The sequence below is a fragment of the Gossypium hirsutum genome, chromosome D06 (assembly GCF_007990345.1).
Source record: "Gossypium hirsutum isolate 1008001.06 chromosome D06, Gossypium_hirsutum_v2.1, whole genome shotgun sequence".
In the NCBI taxonomy this organism is placed as follows: domain Eukaryota; kingdom Viridiplantae; phylum Streptophyta; class Magnoliopsida; order Malvales; family Malvaceae; genus Gossypium; species Gossypium hirsutum.
Window position 1 is genome coordinate 60,854,085 of NC_053442.1, and position 21,988 is coordinate 60,876,072.

Consider the following 21,988-nt stretch of genomic DNA (forward strand, 5'->3'; position numbering starts at 1 on the left):
TAAATCTCAATATATGCACTTAAATTATAGTATGCGTAAATATTATATAAAAAAATATGAACTAATTAAATCTTTATAAATGCACTAAATTATAGTATGTGTAAATATTTTATATGTACAAAATATGAATTAGTTAACACATGTTTGATTCAATGTAATGGTATGCGATTACAAGTCAATTTTGTGGGTCCACCATCAACCATTGTTTGGTTTAGTGTAATACTACTACATGGGTTGTTGTTTAGCTCTTTATTTCTACTAATCACTGAATAGAGTCTGAATATTATTCTTTGCCCCAACCTCTGAATTGTCCATTCAGAGCACAGTAAGAATGTTGAAAGATTACTTTTTCATTTTTGCCCTCATTTTTTCATCACCGTTCTTTCTGCACTTTCAACTACAACGTTCTCATTCATTCCCTTCTCCATTTTCAATGCCTTAAAACACCATTTCCCCTCACTAATTAAAGGTGCATTGATTATTTTATAATTATAATCATTATTATCATATGCACATATTAAATTATTAAATTATTTTTTGATAAAAATGTCTAAAATTTTAGAAAAATACATAAAAAAATTTTAAAAAAATTATGAATACCTATTTTTCTCAATTTCTAATATGAAATTTATTTATTAAAACTATAATTTATAAATAAATCTATTTAAGGGGAAAAAATCATGAAGAAGATTTAAGCAGATTCAAAATTTCCTTTTTTTTCAACATTAACTTAGATAGAAAATATAAAAACTAAGGACTAGAATTGTTATTATACCAATTTAAAAAAATATCACTTAATGGTCGGGTGATAAAAAAATTCTAGAAATATTAGTGACCAGTTTGTAACTTTTTTAGTTAAGTGACCAAAACAAAACTTACTCATAGCTCTACGAGACGATTGGTATGGCAGATCAATACCTATTGACATGTAGAAAAACATACTTTAGATTCAAGTGGATTTGATGGCTAGTGTCGGAGGTCGGAAAAGAAAGTTGTTTAGATTTTGATTTGCAGATTCATGGCGTTCAAAGCTGTTTTATGAAAAATACTTGAACTATAGAAGATAAGGAGAGTGAGAGCTTTTGAGTGGTGCAGGTGATGTAAATAGAGAATATCATACAACAACGATTTTAACAACCTAGTAACTTATATGAAAACTTTTGAATAATTCGACGATTATTTTATAACTTTTTAAAGTTAAGTGACCAAAACGTAAACTTAATAATAGTTTAGTAACCTTTAGGTATAATTTATCCTTTATTTATTATGACAATTAAAAAACGACAGCATCGTTAGTCATTTAACGGCTAGGCCTAAGTAAAATTTGAATAATTGGGTCACCAAAATGAAAATTTGTCCATAGTTAAGTCACGAACGAGCTAGTTTAATCGAACTTTTAAACAGCTACCAAACGGCGTCGTGCCATATCAAAGATATGATTTTCTAGTATTTCTTTTCCTACCAAAATTTTAGAGAAGGGAAATAGAAATAAAACCTGAGACGAGAGCGAGATAAGGAGAGCCAAAACCCTTGCCGAAAATTACTAACCCTAGAGAATGGACAAAGATAAACACGCAACCAAACGCTCCCGAGACCGCGACGGCCGGCATCACCGTGACTCCGATCACCACCACGACAGCCGCGATTCCCACCGGCGATCGGATCATAGATCTTCCACATCGCGCCGTGACGAGCGCGAGAGATCTTTTGAGAGGGAAGGATCGAGAGATAGGAAGCATCGCGAGGGTTCCTATGAAGAAGTTGAAGCGAAGAGGAAGAGGAAAGAGAGGGAAGAGAGTGAGGAGAGGGGGGAGAAGAGGAGTAAACTTGGAGAAGAAAATAGAAGAGAAAAGAGAGAGAGGAGGAGATTTGGGGATAAGGCTAAAGAAGATGATGAAATTGAGTTCTCCAATGGCGCCAATGGTGGTGATCCAGTTCAAAATGTGAGTCTTTTATGTTCTATTTTTGCTACTTTTATCTTTGCGATAATTGTTCTTTCTTGTTTGCTTGGTTTTGGTAGATGAATAGAAAAAAATGCACTTAAAATTTAACTGGTAATAACAATTCTAAAGCATTCTATGACGAGCTTGTTATAAATTTGAATCTAATATGATTTAGTTTTCTATCATTTTCTTTTGCTTTGAAGCAAATTTTTATGTAATAAGAAGAAAATAGTATAAGTAGCAAGTATAACAACTTCGATTGTAGATTTAACCTTCCTGCTTTATGTTTAGTAATCTAGTCTGTATCAGTTTAAGTTTCTCTGGGATTATAAAGGAAGCTTAAACTTGTTTAGTTGATTTTGTGTAGTTTTCTGGGATTTAAATTGACATTGCGGATGCATTTTTTGGTCACCTTTGTTGTGGACATAATAAATGCTATTGCAGTCAATTGTGATAAATGTTGGCCATGAATATTGGTGGCTGAGAGAGATAGCGGCTGTAATGTCACATTGTGGGCACTGCTTAAATGCACATTTGAACATTGAATTCCCTTGATATTATGCATTTCTTTCAAATGGCTATTCCTACTAGGAGTGAATTGTTACATACTTTCATTATGGTATACATTGTGTTTAAACCGTGGTGAGTTAGTACTTAGTACATGAGTTTTTGAACTTGATTGTTGGAATTTCTTTTTCCTAGTTGTTTCCTTGTGTTGCTGGTTACATTGATTTGTGGCCAGAGTCATAGCTGTTGCCGTCTTACATTTGCAGCTAATCCAAGGCTTGTAGAAAATAGAAGTTCATATTACATGATTTAATGCATGTTGCTCGGACTCTTCTTTTTTCTTGAAGTGTTTGACTGGCACCATGTTTGATGCATATCGGATATGGGTATGAAGATTGACTCTTCAAGTGCATGGAAAAAATTAGAAAAAATTGAATATAATGATGACACACAATACCATTTCTGATACTCACATTCGAGTTCAAGTAACTTAGATTTGATGAACTTTTAAGGAACTTATCCATCTTCTGTTGTCTATTGTTAATATAATGTTTCACCATTTTTGGCTCAAGAATATATGCTAACTCAAGCATAACTAAAAAGCTTAGATATTGGCTAACATCACATGCTAGCATGAGATCTAAACGTATAATGATGCACAATGTTGTTTGAACAAAAATATGGGATGTATCAGGTTTTAATGGAGTTATTTGATATTATGCTAATTTAAAATTGATCTGAAGTTATATCATATTGCCAAGTTGTAAGTTTGCATGCTGATGTAATTTACTTTTTTTCATACCTGAAGGGTGCTGCTCAGGCATCATTACCGAAGACTGGTCACCCCCTTCCTACCAAGGTATCTTCGATTTCTACTGCTGAAAATAAAGCATATAGTGTTACCGGATCTCATGAGGTTACTGGATCTAGTACAGATGGCTCTTCTTCTACTGGGAAAAGTGGTGCTAACCTCTCTCTTGATGCCTTAGCCAAAGCGAAAAAGGCTTTACAAATGCAGAAAGAATTAGCTGAGAAACTGAAGAAGATACCCTCAGTAAGCTCATCTTTTTTATTTTTCCGTTTTGTCCGGATGTTTTAAATTAAAAATATTCATGTTGTATTGGTATTGTTTGGTGTAGTTGAACAAAGGCCCTAGCTCGAGTTCAGTAGTGACTACTGGAACAGTTCAACGACCAGTCTCAACTGTGGCTACATCTGTTGCCACTGGACCATCAAGCTCATCTGTTCCCCCTGCCTCTGCAGCAGTAGCTTCTGTGAAGCCACCTACTACTGGCATGCCTGCTGTTCCGGGCCTTGAGTCAATACCCAATTTAGAAGCTGTTAAACGTGCTCAAGAGCTGGCTGCTAAGATGGGATTCCGCCAGGACCCTCAGTTTGCTCCTCTAATAAACTTGTTTCCCGGACAGGTGCAAGTAGATGTTCCAGTTGCGCAGAAACCTACGAAGGCACCTCTTCTCCGTGTTGATGCACTTGGTAGAGAAATTGATGAGCACGGTAATATCATAAATGTGACTAAACCAAGTAATCTTAGCACCCTCAAGGTTCGTGAAATTTGTTGTCTTGGTGCAATAGTTGTTATGTTCTTACTTTCAATTCTATTTATGTGTTCTTTAACTCAATCCATTTGATATTTCAGGTCAACATTAACAAGCAAAAGAAAGATGCATTCCAGATCCTTAAACCTGAACTGGAGGTGGATCCAGAATCAAATCCACATTTTGATGCACGGATGGGAATCGATAAGAACAAGCTTCTTAGACCAAAAAGGATGACTTTTCAGTTTGTAGAGGAAGGGAAATGGTCAAAAGATGCAGAGGTCATCAAATTGAAGGTATTATTGTGTTTTTATTTGTTTGATCATTTTATTAGTTGCTTGGTTTTGTGATTATTGTCTTTTTATTACAGAGTCAATTTGGAGAAGCAAAAGCGAAAGAGCTAAAAGCAAAGCAAGCACAATTGGCAAAGGCAAAGGCTGATATAAATCCAAATTTAATTGAGGTGTCGGAAAGAATTATAACAAAGGAGAAACCAAAAGACCCAATTCCTGAAATAGAGTGGTGGTAAGTCGATATTCCTTTCATTATCATCTAATTTTAAGTTCACATATGTTTAATTAATTCAATCACATTGGAGATCTTGGTTGATTCAACATGTCTTCAAATTAAACCTGAAAAATCCATCAGCTGGGAATTATTTGTGAGAAAGATTCATTTATTGCTAAAAATGCAGTTCATTGCAATGATTGCTTTTGTTTTTCTTCTCACTGGTTAGGCTGTAATTATTGGGTTGTGTCTTCTTTTTCCCATAGAGGAGTTTGTTTTGATACCATACTGTTCGCTAAGCAAAAGTTTGAAACTCTTGCCTTCTTGATTTTGTTAGTAATATTCAAACTGAGACTCGAGGCATGCAACGCTTTTCACCATGTGTAAAGACGAAAACCTTTGCATTTATTTTCAGCATCATATGTAATTTCCGTATAAATAAATTAAAAGGAGGCACTAAAATCTATGTCACTTGGACTCAGGTATGAGTGTCAGATATGAGTATATATATATTTAAAGTTTTCCATTTATTTGGTGGGTCTTTGGACCATATTCACATATCTATGTCCGGATATGTGTTGGACATGGGTATTTTAAGAAAAATGAAGAGCCGGAGCGACATGGATTAGAACTGCTAGGTTATTTCATATTTTTAAGTTCCCTTTTTCTCACTGTGTTTTGTTTGGGGAAATATTTATTGTTGTATTGCAGGGATTTACCTATTCTGGTTTCGGGTTCCTATGATGATATCCCTGATGGTGTGCTGTGTGAAGATAAACTGAAGAAGGAGAAAATCACAATATATGTTGAACATCCTCGTCCGATTGAGCCTCCTGCTGAGCCAGCTCCCCCACCTCCTCAGCCCCTGAAGCTAACCAAGAAGGAGCAGAAGAAACTTCGGACTCAGCGACGTCTGGCCCGGGAGAAGGATAAACAGGAGATGATTAGACAAGGCTTGATAGAACCTCCAAAGCCAAAAGTTAAGTTGAGCAATTTAATGAAAGTTTTAGGCTCCGAAGCTACCCAAGATCCTACTAAGCTTGAAATGGAAATCCGAAGTGCTGCTGCTGAGCGGGAGCAAGCTCATGTCGACAGGAACATTGCTCGCAAGCTTACTCCTGCTGAGCGCCGTGAAAAGAAAGAGAGAAAGCTTTTTGATGATCCAAATACGGTGGAGACTATTGTTTCGGTTTACAGGATCAATGATCTCTCTGATCCCAAGACCCGCTTCAAAGTTGATGTTAATGCCCAAGAAAACCGGTTGACTGGTTGTGCTGTGATTTCCGAGGGCATTACTGTTATAGTAGTGGAAGGTGGAAGCAAATCCATTAAGAGGTATGGGAAGCTTATGCTTCGGCGAATCAACTGGGCTGAAGCTGTAAAAGATGACAAGGACGGAGATGAAGATGAAGACGAAGAGAAACCACCTAACAAGTGTGTGCTGGTTTGGCAAGGTAGCGTTGCGAAATCAAGTTTCAACAGGTTCTCGGTTCACGAGTGCATCACCGAAGCAGCCGCGAAAAAGGTATTTGCTGATGCAAGAGTTGCCCATTACTGGGACCTTGCGGTTAATTTCTCTGAGAATGATTTTTGATTTATTGAAAAGCTTCAAGGAAAACAGCTAGACTTAACTACTTCCTCCGAGCCTTTTGGTTCGGTTGTGTTCATTGCGAAATACTTTTATCGAGGTCTGTTTGTTGAATGATTGGATTCAGCCCGAATTTGAGCATCGTATTATCAACAGCTGCTTAGACCAAAGTTCAATCTGAAATATGAATAAGAAATTTCGCTTGAATCCGACATGTCACACCAAAAGTGTGCTGTTGTTACTTAGGACATGAATTTAAATTGCAGGTTTTTACCATTTTTGTTTTATCGATTTGATTTTTTAATTCATCCATCAGACTGAATTTCCCATATCGTCCGAATCTAGAATTTTTTTTATGTAGTGTAATTGTAGGAACTAAATTTGGTCAAATTTGCTCCATTTTTTGTTTATATAAGATGCAAACCAATAGAGCAAATGGGAAACACAAAATCGAAAATCTAACAAGCTGTTCAATCTTCCTTATTTTGTTCTTCCTGAAATGCCCTTTATAAAGGATTTGGGTGTGAGTATCAAATCTTCTGGAGTTGGTTCAGTTTCTTTTCTAAATTTTTATCATATATGTTTGGGTCATATTTCCTTCAGTTTCAGAAGTAAGAGCACGTTTGGTTCGTTGTATTGGATTAGAGGTGTATTGGATTAGAGGTGTAATGGAATAGAGGTGTAATAGCAAATCAACTGTTTGATTGAATGTAATGGAATAGAGGCGTAATAGTAAAACTGTGTTTGGTTGAATGTAATAGAGGTGTAATAGCATAATGGAGAAAACTAAAATGACCAGAATACCCTTAGCATAAATTTGTTTTGGTAAATGATTATTGTTATTGTTATTTAAATTTTAATAAGATTATTTATTATCAAAAATAAATAATTTAATCATATTTAAATATAATTATTATTTAATATATTTTAATTAAAATATATAATTTAATAAAATTCTTAATAATTAGCAGAAATTTGTTTTGGTAAATTATTTTATTTAAATTTTAATAAGATTATTAATATCAATAATAAATAATTTAATCATATTTAAACATAATTATTATTAAATAGATTTTAATTAAAATATATAATTTAATAAAATTCTTAATAATTAATATTCTTATATGAATTTACTCAAACCATAATATATGATACTGTAAAATATAAAATAACATAATTATTATTAAATATAATATAATTAAAATATATAATTTAATAAAATTCTTAATAATTAATATTCTTATATGAATTTACTCAAATCATAATATATGATACTATAAAATAAAATTTTAAATAATTAATATTAAATATATTTTAATTTAAATATATGATTTAATAAAATTTAAAATAATTATAACTAATAAATTATATTTTATGAATTTGTATAATTTAAAATAATAATTATTACATATAATTTAATAATAATATAAAATTTCATAAAATTCTTGATAATAAATTTTCTTATATGAATTTATACAATTTAAAATAATTAATATTAAATATAATTTAATATAATTTCATGAAATTGTTAATAATAAAATATTCTTATATGAATTTACTAAAATCAATATATAACTTGAACATAATTAACTTATATTAAGAAAAGGTTAGATGAAAATGAAATTGTACATTATAATCCATATGTTATATAGTTTTACAACATCAAAAAGTTTGAACATTGATATTTAATGGTAAGAAAGAAATCTTCTAACCCATTCCAATCGGGCAACTGAAGGTAAACTAAAGAAAACAATCATTTGAGTTGGATGGTCGGGAATTTTACTCAATACATCATACCGCTGATCGTCGGTTAAACCTTCAATTGACCATAAGGCTGAATATAAGTTTGAAGCTCTCTCTTCCATATTTTGATGTTCTTCTGACCGCTGCTGAACTACCACCTCGGAGGCAATACTCCTACTGATTTGCTCGCCAACTGCCTGGATTTTGTCCCCCAACAAAGTGGCAGCTTCATTAAATGAAGAAACACATTATCACGAGCATGCTGCATCTTCTCTTGTTTGAAGATGAGGAACCCCTTGGTCTCGATCTCCTCGCGGATCCGTACCAGATACATCCATGTCGTCTAAAGAGACGTCAGCTTCGCAGTCATAGAATGTGTTCCTCTCTTCATTCATATCTGAAGTTCGTACATCATCAGCATGTATTTCTTCAAGAACATCAGCTGCTGTTTGAGCATCTTTCCCAGTTGCTCGATCTCTTGCGTATATGGTAGTAAGCTGGTCATAGTAAGGGAAAGTACGAAATCTGAATTGGGCGGCTTCTTTGTGACTCTAAAAAAATGAGGAAATCATATTAGTCGTAAGTTTGGTAAAAATAATATAATAAAGACTTGAAATAATCTTACCTTTAAATATGACTCCCAAACCGCATCTTCGGCAACAACGAGCTGCCTATGCTCGTCCCAACCAAAACCGCTATTGTTTTGGCCATTAAGCATGTCGTAGACGATTGACCACTCCCTTTTAAGTAACCTAATCCTTGATTCAATATCAGGTTTCGCCTTCAACATTGCATTTGGTAAAACCGTTTGTAGCATTCTTTCTAACTCGTTCAAATAACCGGCTTTGAACCCGGTATCAGCATTAAATGTTCCAACATTGTGCAGGTCCACCATGCAGGAAACTAATGCTGCATCTTCCTCGGGAACCCATTTTCTCTTGCCTGCTCGTGAAGCTTGAGAAGAAGCATTTGATTCTGGAACACCTGACATAATGATCTTAAGAACAAAAAAAAAACAAATTATATTAATTACTATTTGAATATCATGATTCAAAAGGTCAACAATTTATAAAATCTAAGGAATTAAGTTGAATATCATGAATCAAAAGCTCCATACCACAAAAAATTGAAAATTATAACACATGCTGAATTAGAAGAAATTTTATTATAATTCAACAAGTTTAGTACAATACAAAAATCAATACAAAAGTTTCACAAACTAATTTCTAGATGCTTGCCATTCATCGAACATTTGGTTGGCTAGTTCCATCCTCCAAGTAGCCCAAGCATCGGATGGATGAATATTTGTGATATTCGGTTCATCGTCATCCACCACATTAATTGTAGGTAATCCTTCTCCCACCTCCACTTCAATGGGATCAATACTCATATGGGTTCGAATAAAATTATGGAGCAAACAACATGCAATAATAATTCTATTGTGCACCCTTACAGGATAGAACGATGGACTCCTAAGTATTCCCCATCTAAGTTTTAATAAGCCAAAGCATCTTTCAATAACATTACGTGCTGAGGCATGTTTCATATTAAAAAACTCTTGCGGTGAACTTGGCTGATAACCCTGACGCCACTCGTTCAAATGATATCGTTGTCCTCTAAATGGTGCAATAAATCCCTCACAATTTGTGTATCCAGCATCAACTAGATAATAACAACCTATAAAATAATTATTTTTAAAAAAATGATTAATTCAACACACAAAGTTTGATCTTAATGCTACGAATTCAAAGTCCTCTAACTATACACTTTACCATGAGGAACTTTTAATCCATGTCTTCTACTAATGGCATTTCGAAGAACTCGTCCATCCGCAACTGAACCTTTCCAACCAGGAAGAACATAAACAAATTGCATCTCAGGTGTACAAACACCTAGCATATTTGTTGCTATGTCACCTTTTCGCGTTCGATATCTAGGTTTATCAACTGTTGGAACCCTAATCTTGATGTGGGTTCCATCAAGAGCACCTAAGCAATTCTATATCACATGACATAAAACCTTGAGTTAGAATACTAATTTAAATCTAAATCAAGTTAATGTTGTTGAAGCTATATATAAAACTCAGTCTAATACCTTAAACCATTTCCACCTTGTGTCAGAAGAATCGACTGTAATTGGCTCCGGTTTTTTAAATAACAAATCTTGCAAGCGTATGACAGCATTTAAAACACTATGAAATGCTCTGCTAACTGTTTCCCCAGACCTTCTAAAGTGATGCTTGATAACTCGATTTTTCAGGTGATGGGAGATGATATGTAAAAACATTGCTACTTGCTCGTCAACAAGCATGAACCTTGTCGACTTCAATCCCCCTATCGATTCTAACATCTCACATAGTTTAAAAAAGGCAGCTCTATTCATCTTAACTTGTTCAATACAGGTCTCGTCACTAGCATATACAAGCCTCTTCACATAATCCCGTTTTGCATAAAAATCTACGGTATAGGACCTAATCCTTGGTCTATGTAAGCTAAGGATGGCACCCATTCTAAATAAGAACCAAATCGCAATTCTATAGATTTCCAACCATATTGTCACAGCAACACTAATTCTTTTACGCCTCACAGTTTGTGCAATTAAAGGCAGACGAGCCATTACTGCAACAATTTAAATTTAGAACACACTATCAAAGAATTGAATTTGCAATTACACATTATCAAAAAAAAAACAGCACAAATTTAGAACACACGAAGAAAAAAAATATAACTTTAAACTAATTCATAGTTAATATTAAAATCTTTTTCACCGGCTTGTACTTATTCCATTTAATTCAAAGGCTTCACACTCATGTATCCACAAGAAGTTAACTTGGTTTTTCTTATTTGTTGTAGCTCACATTCATGTTACATGTATTAAAAGGAAATCATATTATGAATGAGAAAAGCTTTATGTATGATGTAATCAACTTAAAATTTAAGATAGAATTAGGTAATAAATTTCAGCCTAATTAATCTTTTATAATTTAGACAACATTATTTTCATTATATGGAAAAAAACATATTAACCATAATATTAAAATGATATACAAGATTTGTTTTATAATTAAGATAACCTTATTTCTATTATAGGGGAAAAGTCATGTTTTGAATCAATTAACATTTGTTTTAAATAACATGTATTGCGTGCATAAAATCTTAATTATAACAATTTAAATTTTATTTTAATAAAACTTATATTAAAATTTAATATATTATGTATAATTGACGTAAATATATTGATTAGTTAATTAAAATCACCCAAATTAATTGACCTAAAATGATATCGTATAAATATATTGATTAGTTACTTAAAGCATGTTCAATGTTTGAACATTATAGTTTGGACATTTAAATTTAAATTTAAATACAATTTCGTATAATGAAATTTAAGATCTAATAAAGCATGTTCTAAGTTTGATCATTGATTAAATTTTTAATTTATGATTAGTTTAGTTAAGGTTTTCTAATTTCAAAATAAATAAAATGAAGATTGAAGATTTAAGTTTAATAAACTTTTATACCATTTTAAATGGTAATTTCATTTTGTAAAAAAATATATAACTTTAATCTCATTTACATGTACAAATTTATTATTAACAGTATTGTATTTACATGTACAAATAACTGTGATTTGAAGCCCATTATTTGTAGGCATAATGCTATTTAAAAACATATAACCTAATTTAAATTCAAAAAAGAACAATAAAATTATGCAGCAATAACCATAACCATAAAAAAAAAGCTTTAATGAGCATTACAAACATACAAAAAACAGAAGCTGCTACAGAAGCTGCTACAGCAATAACCAAAACCATATTCATTTGGGAAACAACAGAAGCTGCTACAGCAATACAGACATGGAATCAGGGAAAACATACAAGCAAAACCATGAATACCAATGAAAAACTAACCTGTAATGAGCAAATCAGGGACGACTGCGATGTGGAAGAGTTGGAACAAAGAACCTGTAATGGGAAATCTGCTCGGATCAACCTTTTTAAAAAAAAATAATAATTATGCTATAGCTAAATGATGTATATCAAAGCACATCACAACCATACACCAATCATCATCCATGAGCCATATCAAACCTCTCACTATTCCCTCAAAAAACATAAACACCAAATCCCAAGAGTACAACACACAGAACACTCAACAAGCAATCCATCAATTAACAACTTTCAAATTTAATTGTAGCAGTATAATTTAAAAGCAAAGCAGCAATTAAGAACGCAAAAAGAGTTATAAACCAGCAAGTGTCCTCTTTTCATTACAATCTGCCTAAGCTTAAACCCTTTTTCTTTTGTTTTTCAATAATGCTGGAAGCAGTCATGGCACATCCATAAAACCAACCATATTAAGTAAATTCAGTGCCTAACATCATACATGTAGTAAGTTGCAATCAGTTAATACATAACAAACCACTGGCCTCTATTTCTCCTTCAATTCATCCCCATTAGCAAACAACACAATCCAGTCATATGTATCATCAGAAAATCATAGGCATGCACTCAATTTCTTAATTTTATGAAGCAAATAATGCAAAGGCAAAGACCGTTCGAACAAAGAGCTTGTTGGACAAATGATGAAACTTGAGATCATAAATAACAAAAATGGAATACGGAAAAAACCAAGCCCCTATACTGTACAGAAAAAGAAAAGCAAAATCTGCAAACAGTTTCCTGTTTATTCTTTCTCCAACTCATACCAAAGATCAATAAAAAATGGAAAGGGAGTGTCTTTTGTAAGTTTTCTTATAAATATTCATGTGAGTCCGCAAGGCAAAAAATATATATTATTCATATTTATATGAATTTTTGAAAATTTTATACATGGTGTTGATTTGATTGACTTTGATTACCTATTGACAGAATATTTCCAGCAATGAAATTGATTGAGATTAAGAATGCTTCACACTTTAATGTGAGCACATAAATCCTCACATAAACCGCTTCACAGAATATTTCCAGCAATGAAATTGATTGAGATTAAGATTAATGTTTTGGGTTCAACGAGATAGCTAACTAGCTACCTATCGTTCAAAATACCTATATATTATATCAACTCTTAATTTGATCTAGCTATGAAATATATAACCTAATTTTCAGCTCTTCCCCTTCTTTTTACTCGTTGCCAACCAAGCTAGTTGTTAATTTGGAGCAGCTATAATTTAAAGAAAAAATGAAAATGAATGGAAACAAGAACTTTTAAGTGCTTCTACGTGCATGCATTGCATGGACTACTGATGATGAAACTAACCAATTTTCTTATATGATTGTTCTTGGTTATCGATCCACTCAAACAGATAAATTCAAGCATCTCTGTTTTAGTTGTGCATCCATATACACAATAATCTGGATGAAATAAGCAACAATGAATAAAATAAAATAGCAATTTCAACAGAAATTAATCGGTCACAACCCCGTACCAACAATCCAACAGTCAATACTTCCAAGCAAAATCAATCATTAAGAGCTCTAAATTGAACTATCCCAAGCATAATTATCAACACGGCGACTAGAACATGGGCGCTCAATGCCGTGCTAACACAACCAAGGTCTCATTCCCTTCTAAAACAGAAACTACTGCTACAAAAAAGGCTTAAAAACAACAACGCAACCAGCTTCACATGATGTAGTCTAATAGAGTTCCCAATACTACCCCAGAGTCAGTAGTTTGAAATTTACACAAGATTTCCCTTGCATAACATCATCAAATTAATGCCAAAGCCAGAGAGGATTCATGATTTGATATTATATACATGGAAAGCATAACCAATACATAAATAACTTGTAGGAACTAAAACAGGTGACGATTAGGCTTAAAAAAGTAAAGAGAAAAGCATGCAGAGGGGTTATTTACAATTGGGAAAAACATTGGCAGATTAATTTAGGTCAGAATTGGTAGATTAATTTAGGTCAGAATTTAAAATTCACCCGATATTGGATCCTACGTGATGACCCGAAAAACGCTTCACTCTTTCTTCAATGGATTAAGCTAGAATTTCCAATTTTGTGAATATATTGAAGAGAAAAAGAGAGGGTTTTGGTGTGCGGAGCAGATAGTGTTGGGAGGAAATAGGGAAGGGAAATTTGATGCCGAGACGAGAAGAAACGATGACGACAGATTAATCAACGGAATCAGTGGGAAATGGGAGGAGAAAATGATTAGGACGGAAGAGGAGAGGGTCGGGTAGGGAGGGAGGGTAAAACAGAGAGATGGGGAGGGAGGCCGGGCATAATGGCTAATACAACGATTTGGGAACGAATTGTAAAACACGGGAATTTGGGGATTAGGGGCGAAATGTAATACGCGCGTAATGGCTAATACAGCGAACCAAACGTCGGATTAGGGGCGTAATGTAATACGCGCGTAATCGGGGCGTAATGGATTGGGTAATACGGCGAACCAAACACGTTGTAAGTATTGAAAAGTCTGAATCAGTCCTAATAAAGCATACATGGAGACTCAATTTTCTTTGAATTAGTATTTCGTGGTATACTAACAAAACATGTTTCTGACGAAAACTTGAGGCGGCAAGAAAATTGGAACATATGGAAAATGAGGCGGAAAGAAACTTTCTGACGAAACCAATAAGCTTAGGGTAAACTTTTTAACAGTAACTCTTTGGTTTGGCAATTCACTTGATTATTAAAATATTTGTGTCAGCGATAAAATACACAAACTATCACTCTATTAAGATTTTAATAGTTTAATCATGTTTTCCATCCAACAGAAAGCAATGTAACAAAATTTTAATAATCCAAACAAAAGAATTAGGATTAAATGCCAGGTTAAAAAACTAATTGAATCTACGGTTTAACCAAAATTTTCTATTTTAATAATTTATTTAATCAAATATATGAAAAATTGATGACTTAATTAATTCCACTATTTATAAAACATCATCGTTTGAGTCGCATTCTTCTTTGGCAACCAATTACATAATATAACCGAATTAAAAATTAAAATAAAAAATTACATATGATTGTCCTTACCTGCAAACTGTGATTTCTTTTATTGTTTGGCTAAGGGGTTCCTTTTATAATTTCTTTTTGGCCAGTAGTGTTCTTTTGTATTTAGTCCAAGTTTGAAACATGCCACATCTTTTTCCGAGCCTATTATTGTCATTCCATACCCAGGGGAGGGTCTTTCGGTAATTATGCTTTCTCTGATTTTTGAGTGCTTGAGTGTGTTGACTCATCCTTATCCTTAGGGCGTAAGGCCCCTATAAAGAAAACGCTGCGTTTAATTCACTACTCCCACTTTTCTTCCTTTCACTCTCCCCTCTGTCTTCGAAAAATATCTAGGGTTTTTCATCTTCTCCTTTCCTTCGCCTCTCTCTCTTTTGAAACTTTAATCGTAAGCTTTTTTTTTTCTTCTATTCTTTCTCATTTTAGTATCTTGATTATTTTATTTTTGCTTTCCGTTTTCAATCTCATGCTCTTACGTCTCTAATTTCTTTATTATTGTTTGTAGATCTGAAATATTCTCGAGTTTTTTGTTTTCCGCTTTTTTTATATGTTTTTTTTTCGTTTTTTTTTATGATTTATAATTGTAATTTAGAGATGTATGAATTTAATTCTTTAGCCTGTTCCAATTGTGAACTGAAAAACTAAATCTCTTCCTCAATTTCGTCCCTTTTTGAGTTAATTTTTTTTCAGAGAAATTTATTGTATTTTTTTCTTGTTTGTTCACGACATGTATAATGATATATAACATGAAATATGAGTTAGTTTATTTATTTCTTAATTGGATATAAAGAAGTTAACTTTTGTAGTATTAAAATTAAAAACTTACTTTTTCAGAGGAACTTATTTATTTTCTTGTTTATTTATGAGATGTATGATAGTAGACAACATGAACAATGAGTTTGTTTTGCTTTTAATACTTGAATTTTCTCTGTGTGTGTGTCCAATTGGATTTAGAGAAGATACTTTTAAAGAATTAAAATTAAAAACCTAGTTTTTCAGAGAAATTTATTTATTTCTTCTTGTTTATTTATGAGATTCGTAATAGTAGATAACATGAACTATGAATTTGTTTTACTTTTAATGCTTGATTTTTCTTTCGTGCGATTGGATTTAAAGATGCTCTTAAAGAATTAAAAATAAAAATGGTAATACTTTAGGGGGGTAAACTGCATGGTTTTATTTATACAGAAGGTTCCTGTTAGAATTAGCATTAAATTTTAATTCTGTTAAATTAAAAATTGATTTGTATTTTCTGTTCTACAATGGAAGCAAAAGGAAGAGCTTTAAGATGAATTGAGGTTAAAGTCGACTGTTGATTCCATCATTTAAGACAAAATCTTTCTATTACGTTTTGTTATAATTATTGGAGTGTTCTAATTATTTTAATTTGTGTGGTTGTATTTTCTTTCTAACGGAAGTTACTGCAGGGAAAGAAAAAATGCCTAGGTATGATGATCGCCGTGGTGGCACTCGCCTTTATGTCGGTCACTTGTCTTCAAGGACAAGATCACGTGATCTTGAGGACATGTTTAGCAGATATGGAAGGTAATCTAGTCTTTTTTTTATATGTTGAAGAATTCCTAAATTTGTTTTATAGTTGCATTTAATTTAATGTGCTTGTTCCAAGTGTTCTGTTTGGGTGTTAGTGGTGGTTCGACTCTTATGTATGGATGGCTTTTAGGATAGGTTCAGGGTAGGGATGGAAAAACTTGAATCACTTGATGGATTCCGAACCAATCTGTTCCAAATAGAGCGGATTATTTTTTTGGAAAGTGGATGCAGGGCGGGTCAGGGTGGTTATGATAATTGTTTACCCCGTTTCACCCTGCTCCACTATATGAAATTACATTGTATCCTTGTATATTTAACTATTAAAAGGGTAAAAATGTAATAATGTTTAAATAATTTGTAAAGATTCGTATTTAAATATTTACTTAACTTTAAAAAGATTGAAAACGTTTAAGGTAAGTAGCAAAATACACTGAAACGAAGTGGGTGAGGTGGGGATGGATGCGTCTAACATCCATGGAGGTGGTATTGGTCTTCAAGATTTTACATCCATAGTGGAGCAGGGTGGGCAGTGGAGTAGAGCTTGCCAACCATGGAGCGGTGGTGGATTTAGCAACATTTGCCTCTGCCCCGTTCCATTGCCATCCCTAGTTCGGGGTGTAGTGACAATGAAGTAGGAGAAAATAGTCATTGCCAAAACCCTTAATGTAGCACTTGACATCTGGTCCTCCTATTAAAATATGAGTGAGAGTGTTGCAACCCTCCACCTGTCTGTGTGGTTTAACTTGAATGATCTTGTTGAAGGTCCCTTGGCTTTTGCCTAACCTGGAGGTCTATGGTGAGAGGGTGACCTTGGTGGATTTGGCGAGTCTTTCTATAGTGTTATTGCGTGTTTTTATCGAAATGGCAACAATCTCAAAAGTGGGTGTTTTTGGTTCATCTGTGAGGGGCAAACTATCAACCCTTCGATAATTGTGTCCTGATGGCCTTACTGTTTCTGGCACCCGTTTACGCAGAGTACGTGATGTGGATATGAAGCGCGACTATGCCTTCGTTGTATGTATATCTTTACTTGTAATTTTATCTGAAAAACTTTTCTTCATTATATCTATAGATTTTTCACTATGTATTGAAAATATGATCTTTTCCTTGGATTTTTTATTCTTTGTTCGTTTTGTGTGTGCTTTTGTTTGCCTCCCTGATAACAGGAATTCAGTGACCCTAGAGATGCTGATGATGCAAGATATTCATTGAATGGTCGAGACCTAGACGGATGCCGTATCATTGTGGAATTTGCCAAGGGAGTAAGTTTTCTGATTACTTGACTGCCACAATTTTCTAGAAACAATGCTATATGAAACCCATTGACAAATTTAACCATTCATTGGTTAATCTTATCATGTATATATATCACTATTCCTTTATGCCTTTGGTATAAGTAATGAAAAATTTGCATGTTCAGTTCAGTTGCTGCTGAGGTATTAGTAAAAAATGGTCTGAATGCTGACACAGGTTTTTGAAATCTGGTAGTAGAGACCTATAGATGGGGTTAAAGCAGCAAAATGTGGTCTAGCAATAAACTTTGGAACTAGGTACAACTTGCTAGTGAAGCCAATAATGTTTGCATGTTTATGCCTTACGATTATGAGTTTGATTTTAAATCAATGAATATGTCTAAATACTGCTGCCTAGAAGAAAGAGTTTAAAGCCGTTTACGTAACTACACATTAGAACATTGTTGTTGCCACTCGGTTTGTATATTAGAAACAAAATATGAGAACTGCTGGTGGGGTAGAAAGTGTTAAAACTTGCCTTGTATGTGGAAACGTATACTGTGTCATTCCTCTTTCTCCTTGTTGCCATAGACTTGACTTGATAGTGTTTGAATATTGAATCTGAATTGAATTGCATTTTAGGTGCCCCGTGGCCCTGGTGGATCACGTGATTATGCTGGAAGAGGTCCTACTCCTGGATCTGGGCGCTGCTTCAATTGTGGAATCGATGGCCACTGGGCTCGTGATTGCAAAGCCGGCGATTGGAAGAATAAGTGTTACCGCTGTGGGGAACGAGGCCACATAGAAAGAGATTGTCAAAACAGTCCAAAGAAACTGAGGTCCTCCTCTCTCAAAGTCCCATCTACTTTTTGTTGTTCTTACTAGTTTGGTCTGAAAAGGAGCGTAATCATATTTTATCATATGAAAGCTTCTATTTTGTTTACTTGGGAAATGACTCTATTGTTGCAGCCGTAGACCACGGAGTTACTCGCGTTCACCCAGTGACCGACGTGGTCGAAGCAGAAGCCGCAGTTACAGCCGAGGGCGTAGTGACAGGTTTGTATTTAGCCTTCCACATCCAGGATTCCGGATCTGATATGTGAATTATTTTGGTTTGGTTAACTGTTTATGCCTCTGTGTTGAATCTTTGGGCCTTGTACAGTAGATCAAGATCACCTGTGAAGCGAGAAAGAAGTTTTGAGCGTGACGATAGAAGATCAAGGAGTCCTAAGCGCCACAGGCGTTCTCCGTCCCCAGTTCGAGGGAGGAAGCATAGTCCAGCACGTGATGAAAGAAGCCCACAAGAGAGACGTAGCCCATCCCCAAGGGATCGCAGACATGCCAATGGTTCGGATTACAGTGGGAGTCCCAGGGGGAGGAGCAGAACTCCAGATCGTGAAGCTGATGCTGGAGACGGGGATTATAAGAGCTCCGCAAAGGAAAATGGGAACAGCCGCAGTCCTAGCCCGCTCCCCAAGGATGATCGGAGCCCTATTTATGAAGAAGAAGATGATGACAATCATGCATCTCCGAGACGCAGCGAATCAAATTAAGCTGCAGTGGTTTGAATGGGGTAGGTGTTGGTTTGTTAGAAACTTTTGAGTTAATATATATTTGATGGATAATTTTGTGTTCTGGAATATTAAAGCACTTGTTTTTATTGAAGTCTATTTATATAAATTGCCTTTTTTTATCTTGTCTTGCAATAGTTGATAATGAATTTGTTTTCATATTGGATTTGTGTCTTTGCTAGTATAAACTAGTTTTTCTATCCAATATTCCAACAAATATTTTAACCATCTAGTTTCCGAAATGAAGAACCAATAATTACATTTTTAATATTCTATAATTTATTAGAAGTTGTTTTGAATTATGAGTTTTAAGCTTATATAATATTTTAGTATTTTATACCTTTAAAATATATTGTTTATATGTTAAGGAGAAAAATATAAGATTAAAATAAATGTTGTCACATCTTGGTTCACCAATCAATTTAACAGATAGGTTTTTAGTTTTTTTTTCTATTGAAATGCTGGTTGAACTTATCAACTTCTTTTAAACGTGCATCTCTAAAAACAGTGTATTTCTCCCATCAATAATTTTTAAAATCGAAATTTATATATTTTTTCATATATTTATTATAAAAGTAGTAAATTTGAAAAAGCAAAAGGTTTTCCCTACTATGTTTCCTTATTTTTTCACTTGTTAAAACTTTATTCATAAAATTAATTTCCCACTTACTGAATTTATTTTTAAGTTTCGATTCTTTACTTTATTATTATTATTTAATTCATTATTCAAATAAAAACATTTTAATCTATTCTGTAATTGCAGGATTGGAGTAGATACTTGGTTTCTATAATACCCAAATTTCCCTTGATATTAATTTTGCAAATTTATAGTCAACATTGTTGTTTCATTACATTACTTAAGATATTATTTGACTTATTTATCATCATTTAATGTATTTAATAGTTAGGAGTGAGTAAAATTTGATCTGATTCGAAAAATTCGATAAAGAATTCAAATTTTGAATTAAATAGTTAATCGGATCAACTCGAATAAGAAATTTCAAATTTTTCGGTTTAACTCGAATATAAATTCCACAATTTGAGTTACCCAAAAATCCAAATAATAAAATGCAAAACTACGTCGTTTTGATAAATGTTTACCCATCGACCTTACTTAAGTAGTTAAATAATCTTGTATTTCGTCTACTAGTTAAATAATCAATCCATGTAAACGTAACATTGAGTATAAATAATATGATTCATTAACTCGACTTGACTCGAAATTTTTTTACTCGATTCAGAAAAAATTTAAATTGAGTTTGGTTGCTAAAATAGAATTTGTCAACTCGATTAACTCGAAATTTTTTTACTCGATTTGCCTCAACTCGACTGAATGTTCACACCTACTAATAGTGTCATATCGACATGAAGTGCATGTAAATTGCCATGCAAATTATCACGCCAACTTTATTAAAAAAAGTTGTTTAATCAATATTTTTATTAAAGAGAAGTGACTTGATACTTTTTAAAAAGTTTATTGTCAAATTTAGCTATATATATATAAAAAAGAAGAAGAAGAAGAAGAAGAATGGTCAAATTGACAAAAAATATGCAAACGTTGAGAGTTAAATTTATCATTATGCCTAATTTCTAATATGAAAATTTTGGCTTAATTAACCCTCGGTCCCTACCTATACCCTTTCGATATTTAAAATTTAGTCTCTTTAATTACTTTTCTAATTTGAAAATTAAAGTCTATTTGATACACTATTAATAAATTTCTGTCACATTTAAATATGTGACATTTTAGTATTAAAAGATCAGTTTTAAAAATAAAAATTTAATTCATAACACATTAAATTTAACATAAATAAATTAATAGTATTATCAAAAGAATTTTAATTTTAAATTACACAAGTAAAAGAAAAATTAAGCATAATGTCAAATTTAGTTCTCAACATTTATATCTTTTGTTAATTTAATCATTATTCTTTGTTTTGAGATAAATTCAAGCCTCAACAGTTTAGCTTTTTAATAGAAATTTTGACTAAACTTATTAAATGGGGTAGACTTTAACATACAACCAGGGCTTTTTTTTAAGGAAATAATTATGACTTTTGTTGAATTGGTAATGTTGTGTTTATTCTATTTCTTTTCTTTCCAAAAAAAATTTAAATTTCTTAATAATATTTAAAATGAGATATATCTGACTTGTTGTATTGAAAATAATGGTTGACTAAAAAATTATTTTAAAAAATTTCGATATATTCACTCACTTCTTTTAACAATTAATAAGATAGGGATTTAACTCGATTCTTTTTTGGTGAAAAGAAAAGAAAAGATTGGCCTCCATATCAACAACTACCATCTTTGCAATTTGATCTGCGATAATATTGGCCCCCCTTGAAATGTGTCTAACCACCCAATGCTCGAAATTTCGTAACCTCTGTTGAATCCGTCTAACCAATGCTGAGTTTGAATTAGCGGATACACTCCTTTGCAAAGCATGGACTACCTCAAGGCTATTAGTGTGAATGAAAATCTTGTTAAAATCACGGTTTTGTAAAAGAGTCAACCCATCTAAGATACGCCACAATTCAGCGTAAAAAACCCGAACACATCCCCAGTGTAGCACCCCTAACCCGTAAAACATCGCCGGATTTGGGTTACGAGGTATTAACGAACCAAAACTTAAATTCAAATACTCAGAGTTATATGCATGTTCAACCTACTGAAACAACCTAGTCTAAAATAAATATAATTAATAAAAAAATGTAATATCAATTTATTTCGAGTCATTTCATATCATGTATCAAACATATATGTAATCATATAATTAATAATTAAAAGTTTATCCAGAACATTTCAAACACCACT

General features: G+C 33.0%; 2 protein-coding genes and 1 long non-coding RNA gene across 12 annotated transcripts; 2 read left to right on the plus strand and 1 right to left on the minus strand.

Moving 5' to 3' along the window:
* The first annotated feature begins 1,418 nt into the window (after window positions 1-1,418).
* Window positions 1,419-6,308, plus strand: LOC107891161 (protein RDM16). Of its 3 annotated transcripts, none has more exons than XM_041096026.1 (7): window positions 1,474-1,943; window positions 3,259-3,309; window positions 3,381-3,504; window positions 3,590-4,012; window positions 4,108-4,302; window positions 4,377-4,531; window positions 5,225-6,308. In XM_041096026.1, exons 1-7 carry the CDS (start codon window positions 1,753-1,755, stop codon window positions 6,105-6,107), a joined length of 2,022 nt encoding a protein of 673 aa, XP_040951960.1. In that variant the 5' UTR covers window positions 1,474-1,752; the 3' UTR covers window positions 6,108-6,308. The 3 variants fall into 3 exon arrangements, with proteins under 3 accessions (XP_016671340.2, XP_040951960.1, XP_040951961.1); XM_041096027.1 differs by having other exon boundaries at window positions 1,801-1,943; window positions 3,386-3,504; XM_016815851.2 differs by having other exon boundaries at window positions 1,419-1,943; window positions 3,259-3,504.
* Window positions 6,309-8,336: 2,028 nt separating this feature from the next.
* Window positions 8,337-14,353, minus strand: LOC121218587 (uncharacterized). The gene is made up of 3 exons (XR_005915055.1): window positions 13,780-14,353; window positions 11,755-11,808; window positions 8,337-8,395 (listed from the first exon to the last, which is right to left on the minus strand). It is a non-coding gene; the product is annotated as an uncharacterized lncRNA (long non-coding RNA).
* Window positions 14,354-15,009: 656 nt separating this feature from the next.
* On the plus strand, window positions 15,010-19,293 carry LOC107891162 (serine/arginine-rich splicing factor RS2Z32). 8 transcript variants are annotated; one of them, XM_016815855.2, is made up of 7 exons: window positions 15,010-15,205; window positions 16,236-16,362; window positions 17,343-17,382; window positions 17,535-17,630; window positions 18,243-18,439; window positions 18,570-18,656; window positions 18,766-19,293. In XM_016815855.2, the coding sequence occupies exons 2-7, from the start codon at window positions 16,256-16,258 to the stop codon at window positions 19,151-19,153; spliced, it is 915 nt and encodes a 304-aa protein (XP_016671344.1). In that variant the 5' UTR covers window positions 15,010-15,205; window positions 16,236-16,255; the 3' UTR covers window positions 19,154-19,293. The 8 variants fall into 8 exon arrangements, with proteins under 8 accessions (XP_016671344.1, XP_016671342.1, XP_040951962.1 ...); XM_016815853.2 differs by having other exon boundaries at window positions 15,011-15,205; window positions 18,763-19,293; XM_041096028.1 differs by having other exon boundaries at window positions 15,011-15,205; window positions 18,576-18,656; window positions 18,763-19,293.
* Window positions 19,294-21,988: the final 2,695 nt, after the last annotated feature.

What these genes read in the sequence shown, in the direction of transcription:
- LOC107891162 (XM_016815853.2), top strand. Translation starts at nt 16,256, where the DNA reads ATGCCTAGGTATGATGATCGCCGTGGTGGCACTCGCCTTTATGTCGGT. An exon ending in ATGTTTAGCAGATATGGAAG is followed by an intron (nt 16,363 to 17,342) that starts GTAATCTAGTCT and finishes CCGTTTACGCAG; the next exon opens with AGTACGTGATGTGGATATGA. An exon ending in TTGTGGAATTTGCCAAGGGA is followed by an intron (nt 17,631 to 18,242) that starts GTAAGTTTTCTG and finishes ATTGCATTTTAG; the next exon opens with GTGCCCCGTGGCCCTGGTGG.
- LOC107891161 (XM_016815851.2), top strand. Translation starts at nt 1,557, where the DNA reads ATGGACAAAGATAAACACGCAACCAAACGCTCCCGAGACCGCGACGGC. An exon ending in GTGGTGATCCAGTTCAAAAT is followed by an intron (nt 1,944 to 3,258) that starts GTGAGTCTTTTA and finishes TCATACCTGAAG; the next exon opens with GGTGCTGCTCAGGCATCATT. An exon ending in GTAATCTTAGCACCCTCAAG is followed by an intron (nt 4,013 to 4,107) that starts GTTCGTGAAATT and finishes TTGATATTTCAG; the next exon opens with GTCAACATTAACAAGCAAAA.